Source organism: Ambystoma mexicanum, chromosome 2q, assembly GCF_040938575.1.
Source record: "Ambystoma mexicanum isolate Mex_15411 chromosome 2q, UKY_AmexF1_1, whole genome shotgun sequence".
Classification (NCBI taxonomy): Eukaryota; Metazoa; Chordata; class Amphibia; order Caudata; family Ambystomatidae; genus Ambystoma; species Ambystoma mexicanum.
In genome coordinates, this window is record NC_090924.1 from 412,383,433 (window position 1) to 412,403,829 (window position 20,397).

General features: G+C 43.5%; 1 protein-coding gene across 1 annotated transcript in view; it reads right to left on the reverse strand.

Moving 5' to 3' along the window:
• Nucleotides 1-8,557: 8,557 nt before the first annotated feature.
• Nucleotides 8,558-20,397, reverse strand: part of LOC138568721 (vomeronasal type-2 receptor 26-like) — a 130,066-nt gene continuing 118,226 nt past the window's right edge. The window contains exon 4 of the mRNA XM_069646504.1: nucleotides 8,558-9,474. Coding sequence (XP_069502605.1) covers nucleotides 8,558-9,474 — 917 coding nt within the window. The remainder of the gene's footprint in view (nucleotides 9,475-20,397) is intronic.

Sequence of the window (20,397 nt, forward strand, 5' to 3'; positions counted from 1 at the left end):
AAAGACGGCCTGGGCACTAGCAAAGGCGAAAATTCTGGAAGCCGCTTCCCAAAAAATAAACGCACTAACTGTAGCTCGATCCATAACCCAAGCAGAAGATCTGGCCGGATGATAGTTGTTGGAAATAGACTCTAAACTGACAAAAGGAGTGACTGGTGAACTGAACAAATCGTTGTGAACGTGCCCTTCATTGCCGTGGACTTTTGACTTTTGAACTTTAAAATGCATTTAGCGTACTCTCTCTCTCTTCTTTCTTGACTCCCGAAATGGAGCATTTTCCTCTAATCTTAGTGGTTATGTTACCAGACCTTTTCTCTTCGTGTTTCGCGGTTTCCTGCTTTTCTATCTGCCTCACTCCCTTCTTCCATCGTCCTCGTCTTCTTCTCCCTCTCCTTTTGTCATCTCTTCATCTTCATCTTTTTCTGCTCCCACTTCTTTTGTGCCTTCCTCTTCTGCTTCAATATTTCCTTTTTCGCTTCATCTTCTGCAGTTTCTGTCCTCTCGTTTTTGTCTGCAAACCTCTTAACCCCCAACGAACAGTCAAGAGTCTTGTAAAAATTGCTAATGCGATTATAAACAAGTAAATAAAAAAACAAAAAAATGTATGTAATGTTTGAGTTCCTTGTCCGAACAATACATTCCAATCACTTCTGAGTATTTGGTAATGAATCTGACAATGTCATTGTGTTCTCTCTTACATTTATGAGTTAACAGCGTAATATTATCTGTTTTGCTAGCTTTAGCAGCAGCAATCCGAATATCATGTGTATGTAGCCTCTGTTAATAAACCTTTCAGAAATCTTCAACACCTCTTCCTCAAATTCCTCTGTTTCACTACAATTTCGTTTTGACCTTAGCACTTTCTCCTTTTGGGATGTGTTTTACAACAATCAATTTATGGCCACTCTGTGCCTGTAAAATAGAATGAACCTCTGTAGTTTTGTGATGGGTTTTGGTAACAATTCTGTTGTTATGAATGCTGATCTCTAAATCTAAAAATCTGATGGCATTCTTAATGTGTGTGCAAGTTAGTTCAATTTGGAATCGACTTTTTTTTCATTTGGTAGTGAAGTGTTTCAGTTCGCTTTCACTCCCTGTCCAAATGACAAAGATATTATCAATGAATCTTTTCCAAATTAACACTTTTTTCACTGCCTTCCAGACCAACCTGGTACATAGTTTATCTGCCAAGTACCTGCATAGATGTTGGTCTTTTCCTTCTGAGAACACATAAATATGGGCACATGCAATTTTGACCCCTTCCAAGAAGTAAATGGGAAAATCATAGTCTGAGTTTGGGGGCAGAAACTCTACCTCTTTTTTTCTGAGCACATCAGTGTGCATATGGTTTTGGGCTGGAATGTACAAGTTGGCAGTACATGCCATATAATGACCAATGCAAGAAGAGGAGAAAAGAACATTACAGAAAATACAGTAGGACACACAACGTTCTTCTTGTGCACCCACCCTGCCACCCGCATCCAGACACAGACAAACCAGTTTGCAGTACTTAATCAATACATGGTTTGTGAAAAGCAAACATAGATGCAACAGGGAAAGTGGGGTGACTGCCGGTGAACAGGCATGCAGAGGTGTTCTAAGTGTCTAGAAGAAGCAACTGTAACATGCCCATAGCAACAGGAGTCTCCAAGGGGCAAAGGGAGAGCAACAAGCTATTATTAGTCTACCAGAGTCCTGAAACACAAGCAGGGAAGCAAGAGTGAGAAGGGATGAAGTGTGTGGTCTTGTATGATGAAAAAGAGGTTCCCTGTCTGACAATAATTCATGAAGTGAACATAGGGAATAAAGGTAAATGTCCAAGAGAAAGTCTGGCAAAAAGAGTACCATAGGTGGTTTAAAAACATTCCATGGAAAAAGAAGGTTATGCAATCGATTAACATTGGCAGGTGGGCAATAGGAACAAGTCCAGTGAGAAAAGATGAAGTCAACCACCAAGAATACAAAGGGGCCTAAGAACCAACACACAGTCCCATGGAGCATTAAGGAGTGCTAGGCCTTTGGTGAAGGGCCTTAAAAGACATCAGATGCATGGCATCATGGACTGAGGTGCCTCAGCATTGCAGTACAAATTACTTCTGGCCAAGCCACCATTACCGCCACTCATGAGCGGGTCAGTAAAGAAACCCAGGAGCAAGTTAGTCGAAGCACCAAACAGGGGGCAATGGCCCGACATCCACCTACCCAACAATAAGTACTGTTGCATGATACCATACTAGTGGGAGATACAAAGGAATTTATCACAGCCTCCCCCACTTCCTTCGATGAATAGTTTTCTCTGTGACTAACGACTCGAACATTTTCAATATTTCAAAAACGTTAAAGCAAATTAAAAGGTGTTTAATTAAGCTACTGTATCATAATCAGTCACACCTGTTAAAATGAGTTGTATAGTATTATGAGTCTAGAGTTTACAGTTTAGAGTTAATGGTTTTTCAATATATTTAAATGTTGCAATTTAGAATATCCAAAATGTTCATAAAGTTAGGGTTGACATGAACCACAGATTCCACAGTATCTTGTTTGTTTCATCCTTGTGCTGCTGTTGCCGGCTACCTTTGAAGCAAGGTGTTCATAGCCTTCTGAACCTGCACACCCTGGCTCATGGAGCAAAACATAATTGCAGCAATGATGGGCCTGCTTTGGAGTGTGTTGCATACCAGTCCTTATCCCCATTTTTGTGACTACCTTTGCCTGCATAGTTTTTCTGAGAGGGTATGCTCTCCCACCCCATTTCTGTATTCTGGGAATGTGTTGTTGTATACACTGCACAAGGCGAGGCACCTTCCCCTCACTAAACCTATTGTTCTATGAACCATCTAAAAAAAGAAATACTCCCAAGGATAGAGAAAAGTTCACAAATAGTTTACAGTTTAGATTTGATGGTTTTAAACATGTTTAAAAGTTACAAGTTAGTTTATCCAAAAGGTTCACAACGTTAGAGGTTACATAAAACATGAAATTAGCCTTGCCTCACATTTAGATAGAATTATGAAGATTTGCCATGTGTCACATTAGATTTGTGATGATAAGCCATGCATCACATTTAGATAGATTTGTGAAGATTAGGCATGAACCACATTTAGATGTGAAGATTAGCCATGTGTAACATATAGATATTTATTTTATTTATGTATGACATTTATATAATTCCCAAACCCTGAGGCATCACAACATTTGTTACAGGGAGGAAGGAAGAAAGGTTACACCAATAGACAAACATCAATCATAGTTGTCGATGAGCCAAGTTTTTAAACGTTTTTTTAATCCAGTATATGATTGTTCATTTGTGATATCCATTGGGAGGGTGTTCCAGAGGGGAGGTGCAATGACCCCAAAACTAGAGCCTCTAGCCCTTTTGTACCTAAAGCGAGGAGTGACCAGGGAGTTACTGGAGCTTGATAAGTACTCAACCTGGCAGTTTCTGGGAGAATCAGTGGTTGAGGGAGTTAAGTGCCTCTTTATAGATGCACTTGTGGGGAAGGGATTTGGTCAGAACGCTTTCGAACATTACAATAATCCAATTTGGAAAGGATGAGAGCATGTCCAAGCATGAGGCAGTTGTTGGGGGCTAAGAATTATCTGCTCAGGGATATGAGCTGTGATGTGTAAGCTTTGGAGGAGGAAAGAACATGAATGTGTTTCATCATACTTAGTTACACTTCTAGATGGACTCCGAGGGTGTTTGCCTGTTTAAGGAGAGGGATGGTGGTACCATTGATGCAGAGGGAGGTGAAAGTGGGGTCCAAATTTTTTAGGCGTTAACGGGACCCTACAATGAGGAGCTCCGTTTCTTCATCATTCAAGCAGAAGGTGTGTGTCGCCATCCAATTTTGTATGGTGCTGTAAATGGAGATGAATGTGTTGGTGTCCTGGGCGAAGTTACCCGTGATGTGAATGAGTATTTGGGTGTCATCTGCAAAATTGGTGTCAATGACAACCAAAGAGTCAAGAAGGTCGAAAAGAGGTTTGGTATATGTATTGTATAGCGTGGGTGAGAGGCAGGATCCCTGTGTCACTCGCAGTGGGGCAGCAGCAGCCTCTCCGATGAAGACTCTAGTGGTCTGGTTGCTGAGGAAGGAGTGTATCCAGGCAGTGGTTTCAGGAGAGAAGTGGAAAGGCTTTGGTGCTGGAGGTTTGTTTCCGTTCTATGTTTGGGGCAGAAGCCTGATTGCCCCCTTCCAAGCAGATGATTGAGCTCTAGAAAATTCTGTACTTGTGTAAAGGCAATGTGGTCTAGAATCTCGAGGAGAAAAGGGACTGTGATGATGGGACGGTAGTTAGTAGGACGAGATGGGTCGAGGGATTTTTTTTTATGAATGGGGTGATCCATGCTGATTAAATGTTGGTTGAGACTTCATTTTATAAGAAGGAGGCGTTAACAAATTCTATGATAATATGTGATAGGGTGGGAGCACACAGTTTCACAATATGGGCTAGACAGGAGTCACCTTTGCAATTTGACAGATTTAATGCAAGGATGGTGGCAAGCACTTCCTCTTGTGTGACTTCACAATAGTGGTGGGGTGGGCCACCATGGGGAGGTTGAATGACATGGGTTTAGGTGCTTTAATGGCAAGACTGGCTTTCCTGGCACTCGTGTTCACCTGCAGGGTGGTGATTTCTTTGTGCTAGGGCATCTTGTATGGTAGTACACCATGTTTTGTCTGTGAGGGTCGGAGGAGTGGTGGGAATGGGAGTCTCAAGCTCTCACAGGATAGAAAAGAGTTCTTTGGTGTTGCAACCTGTGTCATTGGGAAGAGGGAGGCTCAGACCTGTAAGGAGGATTTGGCTATGAGTGCTACCCGACCTCCTATGGTATTCAGGCAGTCAGCCATGAGGAGGTGTAGTTGGGCAGGGTGGCCAGAGAAAGGAGAGGACCTGAGAGATCGTGGAGTTAGGATTTTCGTGGTAGCTAGGAAGTCAAGTTTGTGTTCTAGTAGTGGGCCATGGATGTCTATTGCATGGGCTCCCAGTGACCGTAAGTTCATGAGAGCTTATTTAAGGCTGTTTGGTTGTTCAGTCGCGGTGGCTGGTGAGAGGCCTGATGCATTTCCACAGTTGGAGATGGAGAGATGTTTTTTTTTTTCAGTGAGGATGTGCAGAGGGTCAACTGTAGTGGGCAGTGTGACTGAGAGGCTGTTCTGGCACTTGATCTGGCAAGTCGTGAGACACCCAAACATGGCTGGGTTTCTCCTAGGTTTGTGAGAGGACAATGTGCTGGGTGGAGGGGCTGGTGATTTTAAAGTGTGGTAGGAAGGGTGTAGGACAAGGAGATGAGGGTGGGCAAATGCAGAGCGGGATGAAGGAGGGGGTGATGTTGAGGTGGGCAGAGTCTGGAGCATCTCTTGCTGGTGTAGTGTAGCGGAGTGATACAACTTGGGCGGGTTAGGCTCTGCTATTCCATACTTTGGAGCATGTAAGTTGGTTGGGCAGGCATAATACATTGGAGGCTCTTGCAGGGGCAGACTGGGTGCACACATATTTTTTCACAGTGTCATTGTGATAAACCCAGAACCAGAATGAGCAGGCAAACATTTAGCAATGGCAGCTTCTACATTAGCCTTACAGGAAGTCGGGGGGGTCTCTCACCAATGTCAGTTGCAGAAGAAATGTCCATTCAGCAAAAAGAAATTTGAGCATTGTTCATAGACTTCTGGTACTCCTATGGTCGGGTCAAGTCTGACTCATGCACTTAAGGTTTTTCTTCAGCAGTGATGGCAAAGAAAACAATATATTTCCACAGTCGCTGTGAACATTCCAACATTTTTCCCTTAAAGGGAAAGGTTAAAGTGTTTTACTCAATGTTTGGATATGGGCAAGGAGTTGGAAGTGTATACAAACAATACTAACATTAAATCTATCCTCAAGAGGTGTTGACATTACATTTTTTATATGGTGATCCTTGGGGTTGGGGTGTGTGCTCTTGTGTGTGGCTTCTCCATGTCTAGTGTGGGACTGTGTTGAGGTGGTCTGGGGATGCCTTGTATACCTCTTTTGGGCCCGGCAACCACTGATTTAGAGTGGCTGATTGAAACCATGCTCATTGGGTTGGATACGGAGAGTAGGGGCAAAGTAGAGCTCTGGAGTGGGGGGAAGATAATTAGGACTGAGTGGAGTAACCAGCAATTGCTGAGATGTTCTTTGAACAGAATGCTCTTCAGTTCCTTACTGATGGAAAAGACGGAAGGGTGCAGTGTGATTTGCATTGGTAACTGCTTTAAGAGACAGAGAGCAAAGTTAGGAAAGCCAATTTTTAATGATTGTATGAAGAAATTCTCTACCATACTGGATGTAGTTGCCCATTGATTTAGTCTATTCATACATTCAGAAATCTCACAGTAGCATTGAAACGGCACCTTGGTTTATGCTCAATGGAATTATATGTTTGATATTTTGAATGAAGTGAAAACTGCCAAACTGAGGAATACATTTAAAGCTTTATTTACTTGGGACAAAATCAGGACTTTGTAATGTGGTGTAGATTTAAAGCAATATTTACTTTAGCATTAGATATCATTTTTTTCATTTTTTTTATTTAAAATGATTTAGTTTTACAATTAAACTTTTCTTTTATATTATGTGAGTATATCAGGTTTTATGCAGTCTTGGAAAACCATGCAACATCAGATGATTTGAGAGAGGGAGACCCCTATTGAATTGACACTATGAAGTGATTCAAGATATCAGTCAAGTATTGGAAATTGTATATATCAATCTTCTGTCATTGCCTTTTAGAATCTTTTGTCATCTTGAATCTCCTTCCTCTACTTGTGAGGATATCTTAAATAGGTCACCAAATTGCCTTCTCTTTTCGTTGAGCGCATGGCATACCGTTATCAGGTGTTTCAAGGACTCTGCAGAAGGCTTCAGCCTTTGGAATTTTCCAGATGGTAGTGAGATGTTGTCTGGTCGGGACGATATTCAGGCGGATCTTCATAAAAATTGCGCATACAGAAGGGTCCAGAAACAGCACCAAATATTGTGGGAGTTCGTGAATTGCTCTGATGTCAAAGGTACACTGTAAGTTCATGACATGTTTTTGTTTGGCGTCTGTGGTTTTAGCCCAATCGTTTCATTGGAATTTTATCTTTGCCCGTTGTGATTGACTGATGAGCATTTCAATAGAAATGTCCTCGTTTTTCATTTGTTGAAGTATGGCAGTTTTCCAGGTTTCCAACACAAACTCGTTCATGGCAGATGGCGATTTGCGCAGAACTTGGATTGCTGAAATAGGTTCTGAATTCATCAGCTTTCGCAGAAGGTCCATCTGCTTCCACAGGACAATTGAGGATAACGATTGGATTTCCAATTCAAACCTGATTCTTAGTATCGGAAGATTTTAGGAAGTTTCAAAATTTTCCGCCAAAATATTGCTTCAAGGGATTTCAAGTTAATCTGGGAAGCTATGACCATCGCTTCACTCCCATAGGTGACGATCGGGATGACTTTTTGGTGATAAAACGTCACAATTCGTTCTAGAGAAAATGTGCAGTATTGTCTGTATAGCATGGCTCCTTGTCTGGCTAAGCTTAGAATCTTGTCATCTAGAGAGGTCGCCCAAGCTGTCTCGGCTTTCTGTTGATTGATAAGTATCCCCAAGTACTTAAAGGTGGATACTGCTTCTAGAGATTTGTTGTCTAAAGCGAAGATCATGCGTCTAGATCGTCCATTTTTTTTTCGTGGTGTAGTAAGTGTCATAATTTGTTTTTTATTTAATATTAATCTGTAATTAATTTGCCACCATATATTCTTCCATCATGCACAAGCTCTTTTGCAATCCTGAAGGGGTTTTATCCAGTAAAATGATATCATCTGCGTAGATGAGGTAGGGAATCAGCGTTGAATTGAGCTTAGGAGGGTTGAGGGTGTCTAGCTTGATGTGAGTTACGAAGTCTGCAGTGTATAGGTTGTACAAAGTCGCTGCAAGTGGGCAGCCCTGTTTGTGCCCATTATAAGATCGAATTTCTTTTGTGACAATGCCTTCTTTTGTTAGCCTAATGGAGACATAGGTGTTAGAGTACAACAGCTTGATAGGTTCAATGATGTCCACGGGGCAGTTCCAATTTTCAAGTTTTTATGGGGATTGGATCTGTTTATGGCATCGAACGCTTGTTGAAGATCTATAAAAGCCACGTAAACTTGCAAATTGTTTCTCAAGGATTCGTGCTTTATTAGATTGAGTATGAACAGGTTGACATTTGTGCCCACGTTAGATGTAAACCCTGTTTGGCGGATGTTAAAGCGGTTAGTTTCTTTGGCCCACATGGTCCGTTTTTGGAGAAGATATGAGGCAAATAGTTTTCCCAGCAGGTCCAAAAAGGCAATGGGTCTAAAGTTGGCAGGCTCATCTCTGCTCCCTTGCTTGTAAATGGGGACCAGTATTGCATGGGTCCAAGTTGTGGGTATGACTTTTAGGGTGTTGAGTAACGAAAGAATATGGTCCATTAGTTTCGCCCAGGTCTCAGGGGCCTTTTTCAGAATCACATTTGACAGGCCATCTGGGCCGGGTGCTCTAGAGGCGTTTAGTTTTTTATCATTAATTTGAATTGGATAATGTTGACTTTGAAGCTATGTACTCCCTTGTATTCATCTCGGGTTTCATGAAAATTATGTACATTTTGGGAGCAAAGATGAAGTACAGAAGTCCAGCACCAGAGGACAAGATTGCAAAAATCTCCACTGCTACCAGGTATTTTCCATTTGTGCTGAGATAAGCAGGGATAAAAGATAGCCATACACTAACAAACACCAGCATGCTGAAAGTAATGAACTTAGCCTCGTTGAAGCTGTCAGGCAAATTCCTGGCCAAGAAAGCGACCATAAAGCTTACACAAGCTAATAGTCCCATGAAGGATAGCATGCAGTAGAACATCAGTATGGAACCCTCGTTGCATTCTGCAATCATCTTCCCATTGGTAGATTTCATGTTGAGTTCTGGGAATGGGGGTGCACGCCAGAGCCAAATGACTCCAATGACAGACTGGATCAAGGTGGGGACAAGTACAATAGTGTAAGATGTCCTTGAACCAACCAATCTTCTTAAATTGCTGTTGGGTTTGGTGGCCCTGAAAGCAATGACAACTGTGATTGTTTTGGCCAATACAGAGGAAACACAAAGGGAAAATGATATCCCAAAAATAACCTGTCGTAGCATACAACTCATTGTCCCAGGCTTACCAATAAAAACTAAGGCACAAAGGAAGCACATCATAAGGGCAGCAAGTAGAATGTAGCTGAGATGAAGGTTGTTGGCTCGCACCACTGGAGTTTGCCGATAACGTACAAATACCCACAAGACCCCGGTGGTATTCAGGACAAATAAAATGGCTGCCAAAACTAAAATTAAACCAAGTGTTTCATTGAAGGAAAGGAACTCAGTCTCCTTTGGGATGCATCTGTTTCTTTTCCTGTTCGACCATTCATCATCTGGGCACTTAAGGCAATCTATGGAATCTGAGGACAATGAAAAAGCTGTTATTTTCTACAAAAACATGAATTTTAGCACCAAAGGTAAAAAATAAAAAGGAATTAATTCACAAAGATGTTACAGTAAGTAACTCTGCATTTCTCCTGGAGAAAATTATTCAATGCACAAAGAAGGTACTCCTAAATTAATAAATTAATTCTAGTAGACCAGGTGCAAATTAGATTTACTCATAGTAACTTCTTCTGGAGTTGAATAGCCCTTTACAGCAGTAAGTTAAGGCTGAACTAGAGGGAATCTTAGGTACATTATTGTGAATAGATTAAAAGGATTAAACCTTGAGATTTTGTGAAATATATGTCCAACACTTAAAGAACAATATAACATAATAAAACTTTTGTTTAAGCTCATAGCTGTTTTATGATAAAGTTACTTGAGATCCCATTGTGATGTAACTTGTTCCATTACTGTAGATAGGGATGATTACAAAATAAATTATTGTTAATGACTCAGACTTACTCTTGACTTACTCTCTCTTTCCATGAGAATGTCAGAATGACTAAATAAAACTTCTTTGTGAATGACATGGTCTCTCTGGGGTAGTAACTCAGAGTTATTCCTTATAATTTCTGTATGCATCAGTCTCAATTTGCTTTTCTGAAAAACATATCTACAAAATAACCTGTTTTATTTTGACAGGAATTACTTATATTTTGTCTAGCCACATCCTAAATATAAGAGGGCTGATCCATAAAGACATTAACTAGCGATAACTCAGTCTTTCTCTTGATAGAAACCATTTGATGAACAAGTTACCCAGAGTAACTTTGACTTGCATCTGGAAAGAGAAGAGTCATTCTGAAGTCAAACATAAACAAAACACCCCATTCCATGTGTATGTCCTGAAGGAATCAGTAGCTGACTTGCACTTAGCAAATATTTTGTACACATGGGATTGATTGGTCAGCTCCACAGTAGCCTTTAACGTTTGTTAATTAGTTACGTGTGATTGGTAAAGCAACTTGAATCTGTTAAAGTTCTGAGTCATGATTCTATTCCACTCTTTGGTACCTATGTAATTCATTTCATTGGTTAAATGCCCATATGCCATCATGTGTTTCGATCTTACGTTTGGTCTTTGTCAAAGCTGAGCTATCAAAATTAGATCTTTAGTGTTACATGACCAATTTACAAACTGTGTATATTATACATGTGCTAAATAAACATAAATTCATATTGAAAAGAAAAAAACACAAAGGGAAAAAATTAAAAATGCCAGTGACACAAGCATATAATCATAATTGAGGAGGGATGAAAGAAGACAAAAGAAAAAACAGAGCATGTATTGTTTGTTGTGACAAAACTGGCACACGTATATATTCAAACTTTCTCTTATGATTATTACTTGATAATGCTTCCCTTATCTCCCAGTTTAATGGGGCGTTGACAGCCGATACGGCAGACTGGATCGATGTTAAGGCCGTTACCAAAGCTGTAACCTGAGGTGTTAAAAAAAAGGCATTTTCATTCAAATGAATGGGAAGCCACACGCGTCCAGTTCAATGATTGAAAATGCTGTCCCATGATGGCCACCATGGATATGGAAGGTTGGGCTCCATATGGATCCCTTCTTCACTTTCCATGGTGGCCAATGATCCAGAGCAAAAGCACAGCAACAGAGGAGCTATTACCGCCAAAACAAACAGGGGCTGGTGGGTGGAGGGAACATAAAAATAAATAAAGTTATGGGAGGGTGGGGAAAGGTGGCGCGGTGGGCAGGGGAAGCAGCCTCCAGGTTCCATGGATTGCAGGTTGAGATTAACGGTTTGAGCCCGCGATCCAGGAAACCTGATTGGCTGATCATCCCATACCAACAAGAGGGAACACTGTTACATGTGGGGTTGGTGCTACATGGGTTATGCCATTCAGAAAACTCCTAGGACCAACTACTAATTATTGCCTAAAATGTTAAATTAACTGAATTATTCTTATGCCAGAAAATCAAAAATCAAATAGACCAGGATAGAATACTTTGTTGTTTAGCTAATGTATATTTTTGAACAGACTACACAAATGTCCAAATATATACATTTAACAGAGCAACATTTTCAAAATAAATAAGGTTGAATATGCACATAACAAATGAAATTGAAAGAAAAAACTGATGTTTTACCAATTCAACATTTAAAGAAACTAATCAAATTTTGACAGAAATAGACTACCATCAAATGTATGGATTATAACCAGTACAACATTTTCGTTGTTCAGCTGATATATACTCTTGAAGGAACAGCACAAATGTACAAATGTACAAAAATATAAATTTTAACAAAGTACTCAAAATAAATAAGGTTGAATATACATGTAACAGAAAAAATTGAAAGAAAAACAGAAGTTTTTGGCAATTCAAGATTAAAGATACTAGTCAGATTTTGACAGAAAGAGACTGCATTTCAAATGGATAGATTATAACCATTAGCACATCTTTTATCTGGGAACAGACTTTCAAATCAGATGCTTCTTACCAGCCTCGAGGCGGAGACTACCTCTCGAGATGGGGGCTGCTCATCCCACCTCGGGTACTAATGTTGGATGGTGAATTTCTATCACTGTTTTGTAATGTGCACTTGTGCCGCAATATATATGCAATGCCACCACGGGGAGCTCACCTTTTTTATAAAGTTTACCTGAACCCAGCTAGATACTGTTATAATGGTCCATACTGTGTAGTATATGTTGGATTTCTCTAAAAACATAAGTTGTTTGTTAACTTGGAGTCAGTTAGGCCATTGTCACTGCTAGTGATATGCCACATGTTTCAGCTCTCCTTATGTTAGGCAGAATCATATGCAGTACCCTTTGGGAACACCACACACAATTAAGACTACAAATGCAAGTACAAATTCACCTTTGGTACAAGCCTGAACTACACAGTAAAGTAGTAGCAATGGCTGAGCAGCCAGATTTATCTCAAGAGTAAAGTGAGCAGTATCAGAAGTTACACAAAGGACAATAATTACTATGGTTCAAACAAACACTGACTCAAGGTTTCTGAGTAAAATAATATACATTTATTTACACATTCATTTGTAAAACAGTTCACTAAGTAAACAGCAGAAAAATCACAATCTTAATATACTGTACAACACACAATCAATTCTGGACAAATTAAGCTCAAAATGAAGTGTGAGCAAAATGGCACTCCAGCCATTTAAAAAGGGAGGGAAAGGCACGGTTATACTAAATCAAGCAGCACCAACAAGTAAGTAGGCAGGGCAATCTATAAAAGGCTTGCTATAATGAGGATTCAAATCAAGAGGCCTGGGCCAATGTTAATGGTTCAGAGTCTTTGCAGAGGATCACCCATTTCAGAGTAATTCGCTGTTGTCTTTGCCAAGAGTTTGAAACAAAGTTGGTTGAAGGAAAAGTTATTTAAAAGAGTAGAGAAGGACAAGCCGTCAGATTGGTGAAAGATTTAAAACACTTTCACTGCGGTCAGATGAAATGAACAACCGCGTTTGAACAGTACCTTGGAAGAAGAAGAATGCTGTAGCTGAGGCAGAAGTTCCTGGCAGATCCTGCAGGCTCACGTTTCCTGAAGCGACTGTCAGACTGACACGAAGGAGGAAGACTGGAGGGTCCTGTACTGCCCCGGGAAGAAACCAGCAGCAGAGAAAAGCAACGAATAAAAGGTGCACTCCTTAAAAACCAAACAGGGTCTGGTCCTCCTGGCTATCCGGTTCACTGCAATGGTGCACAGCATATTCGACAAGGGAGGGAGGCATTGCTTGGTGTTTGGCAAACTGGTTGGTCCCACCAGCTCAAGGGAAGAAGATTCCTTGCAGATCTTCTCTGTCGTCGAAGTTTGGAGATTCGGACCCGCAGCAGCGCTTCACCAGGAGGTTCAGTAGCTGCAGCAGTCCTCTTCCTTCAGCTTCTCTTCGTTCTCTCGATCCAGTGGTGACTCTGCCTTCCAAGTCCCAGAGACCTGCTTTTTATGCAGTTTTCTCTTATTCACACAGCCTGGCTGTCAATCACACAGCAGGGTGGCTGTCCTGGCAGGACAGTCACCTAGCCAATCAAACAAGAGTGCGACTTGGGTCTCCAAGGAGACCCTGTGCAGGGGGCCTAAAACCCCTTCCTCACATCCTGTCTACCTAGACTCTCAGGCCCCAAAGGAGGGCTTCTGATTTGGCACACAGAGTAAAACATGAGAAAGACCATTACAAAAAGAAATGGCGAATAAACCCAGCCGGAACCAAATAAAATTAATTGGGGTCCAGAGGATTAAAGTTCGAGGCTACTAACATAGCCTAAAACAGTACCAAGGTTATTTTCATAGAACACAGTAGGAAAAATATGGTAGTTACCACTGCCACCAGACAAATCTTAAAGAAAGGGGAATGAAAAAATGTTCCATGAAAGGCAGACAAAAAGGGATAACTATTAACCCTTTTCAGTACTCTATGTAAGATAGTTTGTACTGGGTCTGTTAATTTAAAAATAATAATAAAGTCAATGGCAACTTTACATGTTCTGGGAGACAGTAGTCAGTCCCAGAAAATGGAGTTTAAAGTGGGAAGTCTGAAAAAGACAACCCTGTGTCACTGCACTAAAGGTGCTGTGTGACACACAGTAAAAAGATGATGCCTATGGAGTAGGTGAGGCTCCACATCCTAGGAACACAAACATTTTAAACACACAGCAAAACACATGTAATAGTTAGAAAAAAAGGCTCACACTCTTACCAGGTGAGAAAATATATTCTAGAAATACAGCAAAGCTGCTGATGGACTCAGTGGGTAAGGGAAATTAGCCATTCTGGAGAATTCTCCCTAACACCTTATAGTTGCTAATTCCTAATTTTGATTGGAATTGGAATTGTAAGCCAGTCTGATTTCTGAGTGGAGCGAATGTCTGCGGGAACCCAAAATGACTTATAGGAATGGGGTCATTCCGAGGTTGGAGGTAGGGGAAAAACGATGCCGCTAAAGGATTACCGGCATCGCTTACCGCTACGGGCAATTCTGACCCACCAGACCGCTATTTACGGCACTGCAAAGTACAATGCTGTAAATAGAGGTCTAGGGTCGCTCATGCGACACACCGTGCCGATATTAGCGACATGCCGTAAACCGGAGCTGATCCATGCAAATAACGGGCTACACAAGACAGAAATGTACCTTACCGGCATGGAGCAAATACCGGCATCGCGGACCACACGTAAACTGCCATGTGCAGTGTTCCCAGCTGTCACAGCTGCACACAATCAGCACTTGTGGAGGCAATATAGACTGGGCCAGCACAAAAGGAGCACACCCCACCCCTTCCCACACCCAGTCACACACAAAAATGATTCCAATACTACTAGCAATGCTGGGACTGGAGGACATGATTGCAGTGGAACTGCAGCAACAACAACAACAACAGGCAGCACAGGGAGATGCAGGAGGAGAAGGAGGGTGAGGCAGGCCCAGCATGCCCCACCTGTGCAGCCAGTGGTACCACGCAGGAAGCCCCCAATCCCTTGCATCAAAGCCAGTCCATTCAACCTAACCCCTGAGCAGATCCACACCCTGTACCGGTTGGACCGGGACACCATCACCACCGTTGTGGACATGATACAGGACAACATTGTCAGCCTCCTTGAAATACGCACCGCCATCCCACCTCTACTGAAGGTAGTGTCTGTGCTCCACTTCATGGCCACAGGCACCTACCAGCACACAGTGGGGCACATGCATGGCATATTACAGCAATTATTCTCATGTTCGCTGAACCAAGTGCTCGATGCCCTCCTGAAGCACACAGACAACCACATTTTCCTACCACAGACAGCCCAGGAGATCTCCAACACCAAAGTTAGTTTCCATTCACTGGCCCACATCCCTGGTTGCATTGGTGCCATCGACTGCACCCATGTTGAATTGGTGGTCCCAAATGCCATGGAGGCAGTGTACCGCAACCGTAATTTATACCGCTCCATCAACGTGCAAATGGTATGTGACTCAAACGAGATCATCACACATTGTTGTGCCCGATTTCCCGGATCAACCCATGATTCAATGGTCTTGCGGAACTCCACGATACCACGCTACATGGAGCGACATGCAGGGCAGAGATCCTGGCTTCTCGGTGAGTTACATGTCAGGCTCATGGCATCGCAATGTGGGTAGGTGATTGGGGGGTGAGATGCATACTCCACCTGGCTGAGATGGGTGGGGAGAGATGCATACTTCACCTGGCTGAGAGTACCTGAGAGGATGGACCATTCTCATTCCCCAAAGCAGGCCAGACTTCACCTGACACCTGACCCCAAAATGCAAGACATAAGCTGCCCTACCATGAAAATGATGCAGTGTTACAACCATTCCATAGCCATCAACATGTACACTGCACATAATCAGACCGTAGCCCCCGCAACACAATAATGCAGCGACAAGCAGTTAGTATGGCCAATGCACATCACCAAATACCATCATCGAGAAGTACAGTTCTCCATTACTGCATACAAAGGAGTCACATGAGGGCAAAATACATGAACACACCCCAACACCAACACAGAAGTCCACCAAAGCAGCATGCCCACATCTGTTGTGCAGAGTGAGATCATCATGAGTCTGCAGTCAACCGTGACAGGATGAAAGCATACAATTGACTACACAGCACCCAGATCATGGCAACAACCGGTGTGGACTACCACAGTGCATGGGCACTCACAAGGAATAGGACAGCCCTGCACCAACTAGACGATGCCACGCACACCTGTCGATCTGATGAATACACACATTGCAGTAACGTCATGAGGCTCTATTCATGCATGGATATGTGGGTGCCAACAGGAAATAAATGCATGCTATGGTGTCATTGATAGAAGTTCCATATGATGTGATCACTTATACATAACCATTCTTGCACACATGCAGGTGATGCAGGCTATCCCTTGAAGAGGTGGCTCCTTACCCCAGTCCAGAACCCACAGAACAGGCACAAAGAGGACTACAATTGTGCGCATACACGTACCCGTGTGGTGATTGAGCAGACATTTGGCCTTTTGAAGGCACGTTTTCGCTACCTCAGCACGTCTGGTGGGGCACTCCTGTACGGGAATGAGAAGGTGGGCAAGATCATCATGGCATGTGTCATACTACACAATATGTGCATCAGACGGAATGTGCCTCTGCCCCCTGACGCTGAACTGCAACCACCTGACGATGAGGATGAGGAGGGTGGAGATGGGACTGCACTTCAGGGAGGCAGTGATGCACAGGAGGGACGTGCCATGCGTCAGACTTTGATAAACCAATGTTTCTAGCACACATGGATGGGGAGTGTGACATGGAGGTGGGACTCTGGGCCACTGGGTGTGTCAGGGACATGGACACTGTAGACTGTTCACCAATAAATCACACATGCACAATAAGCAATGTCCGCTCATTTGAATTCTGATTTCACAACAGATGTATTGAAGAAATGTAACATATTTAGTGCAGAAGCCCTCCACCCCACACACCCACTCCCCCCTCCCCCCTCAACTTCCCCATACACCCTCTCACCCCTCCCCCTCAACTTCCCCACACACCCTCTCTCCCTCGGCTCCCCCTTCAACTTCCCCACACACCCTCTCCCCCTCCCCCTCCCCCTCCCCCCTCAACTTCCCCACACATGGTGTGTACTTGCATGCACCATTGTTCTTCAGGAGTTCGGATTGCCAGGCTGCATCTACACCCCTTTTCCACTGGCAGAATCGGGTGGACCCCTATCTGACTTGTGCACATTCCGGACAGACCTACGCAGGGGGCTGGTCTGTCTGGAGCTGCTATTTGAGGAGGTCTCTGGTTTTGAACCACCTGTGTGGGACGCAGGGCCTCCAATGCTGACACCATTTCGGTGAGGACCTGCCTCACAGCCGCCATTTCACTACATATGTCTTTGCCAGTGGACTCAATTACAGATTTGAGGGATGCTGTGCATTCCCTCATTTCCTCCCTTGCCTGGCCACATTCGGTTATGTGCTGGTTCAGCAGCCCTGTCAGCTCCTCCTGGCGCTGTTGTATTGCCCTGATGCCCTCCTGCCTGTCCCAGACACTGGCGGATGTTGTTGATGAATGCGGAATGGTTGGGGCCTCATGCATGCTCCCCATGGGGCTGAAGCTCCCTGGTCAGGACTCCACTGCAGACAGCTCATGGCTGCTGGCATCCTGATTGCTGGGTGGGGAGTCTTAGGGTGACTGCTGGGGGCCTGTACCAGTATGTGTTCCGGGTGTCGGAGTGTATAGTTCATCATCCCACACAGCTGCTGTGGCAGCTGTCTCCCCAACAGTACTGCTAGCAGTGGAAACCGTGGACCCTGCTTCCCATCATTGCACTGTCACTTCAGGGGGACATCATCTTGTTGTTCTTTACAGTGTTTCATTTGGGACACCTACCTGCATCAGCCGAAGACGGGGCTCCAAGCTCCATGTCCCCCACTCCCTCGATTGCCTCCATCCCAATGGTGCTTGTACAGATCTCCTCCCTGGGTTGCATCTTTATTTGTATTTGTATTTGTATTTTGTTTATTTATAAAGCGCAGCCAGGCCCGGGGGCATACGGGCATGTAAGTTTAGATCTGGTTACAGTTACAATTGAATACGGTAAGCAAAGGTTACAGTGGTTACGGTTACAGATGAGTACAGATATTAGTAATACAGATACATACATACATGTTGCAATGTTCATATGGCAGGCAATATAGGCTGCCAATAAAAATATAGTATAAAATTATTTACAAAACATTATGGGGGAGGCCGCACCACCACCTGTTGCCATCCCCAGGTTACGGTTGGCAGAGATGATTTTCCGGACACGTAAACGCAGGTTGTCCCAGCGCTTCCGGACATCTTTAGCTGTGTGCGGGGTGGTGCCAACGGCACTCACTTTCTGCATCACCTCCGCCCATATCTCTTTTTTCCGCTGCACTGCGGGTCGCTGCATGTTATTGGAGAACACGACATCCGCATTTTCTGCCAGGGTCTCTGCCAGCATGTTCAGCTCCTCTTGTGAGAAGCGTTCCTTGCGCAAGCGCTCAGCACTTTTCTTTAGGGCCTTGGGCATTGTGAAATGCTGCAGGTATATGTTGGGATAGGTATGGTGGTGATATGGATCCTGGTTACAGAGGTTGGCAATGGATTGTGTTTTTAAAGATGACCACCGTGCTCCTTCCCGTTCTTGTGCGATGACGCTACTTCCGGTTCCGCTTATTAGCGGTGACCACTAACAGCGGTCACAACTAATAGCGGTCACCGCTAATGCCTGTGGCATGGATGGCGGTGGAGCAATCTGCTCTTCGCGCAATGCTGTTAAAGGCGATTTTTTGCCTTTTAATGGCAGGGCGGTAAGGTCATTACTGGCATGGCGCAAAGCTTGTGCCCGCGTACTCGTAATGGCCCTCTACTAGTGGCCTTGAAGCAACATGGACACAGTATTTGCTCCATGCCGGTAAGGGCCGTTACTTACCTCCAAACTCGTAATGAGGCCCCATGTAACTGAGCTGTGCCCTGTAAATCTTATGGTTTGAGCAGAATGCTCGCAGAGCAACTCGGCATTATCAGGTATAATAGTTGAATCACACTATAAATGAGGGGTTCCTGGATTGGAGGTTCCCTAGCTGTTAGGTGACTCGCATGCTTTCTCAAAGCCTATTTACATCAATCCAAGCAGCACTCGATCTAATATTATACGTTTGATGCGCAGCCAAACTGAGTTTGCTCTATAATATACATTACTAATTCAGAGGTAAGCCTGAGTTACAACAGGTAACTTCTTTATGCATCAAATAGCCTCTTCCGAGGTGTAGCTCCTTCATGGATTGGTCTCCCTCTGTGTAAATGAGTTTTGCATCAGCATTACCCCGAGTTATTTCACAGTGCTTTTCTTGTTCCTAAGTGGGAAAATAAACGGTGCACATTTGTGTGTAAACATACAACAGAGCCTGGTAAATTCTTTGCCAATCAAATTGTCTATTTCCAGGAACTAAGCAATAGTAAGTGAGAGTTACCACTGGTAGCTTCCTTATGAATTAGCACCAAACTTTCAATAGGGGTGGTTATTTCACCCAACAGCTTGGAACTTGTCTTAGTTCTGTTGGGATCTGTTTTAGCAGAAAAGCTGGCATGATGTTCTTCTTCTGACAGAGGCAACAATAGATAATTCTGGGTGAACATGTTAGGTTATAACGTGAACCACATGAAACCACAGACTTTCTGGAACTCAGTGGTTGGGTTGGCCAGGATGATTTGGGCTAAATAGTGAAAATAGAGCTGTGTGGTTCAATGCCATGATTAGTGTTTCTTAGGCAGTGACAGGAGGTTGCATAGTAGCACAGGCCTTTGATCGCCCCAGCCACCCTCACTAGAAATAAAAAGAACATTACGACAGAAAAACTACTCCCCCTTATCCTGCCCACACTAAATACCGCTCCTGACACTTGCTCAGACCCCACCAACCTAGCCGACATGTATAACCAGTCACTGATTGCAGCCATCAACTCTATCGCCCTGCTCAAACTGAGGAAACCCAAACAACGAGCACACCTTAACTCGTGGTTTACTCCCCAGCTTAGAGTGTTACGCAAAGAGAAACGCACAGCAGAGTCACGCTGGAGAAGTCACCACTCCGACGCCCACAAAGACAGTCTTCTGATAGCCACCCTTAACTATAAAGAAGCTGTACTCCAGGCAAAAAATATTCTTATAATAACCGCATTATGTCAGCCCAGTCCAATACTAAGGAACTCTTTAATATCCTTAAGCAACTCGAGACACCTGCAGCCCCCCCTGACTCTTGCTCCAAGGACAATACTTGGTGCACCAATATTCAGTCAGCACTCCTGGGTAAAATTGCTACCCTCCAATCTAAAATCAGGGACAAACAGAAATCCCTACAGCTTGACCAACCACCGACTGACTACA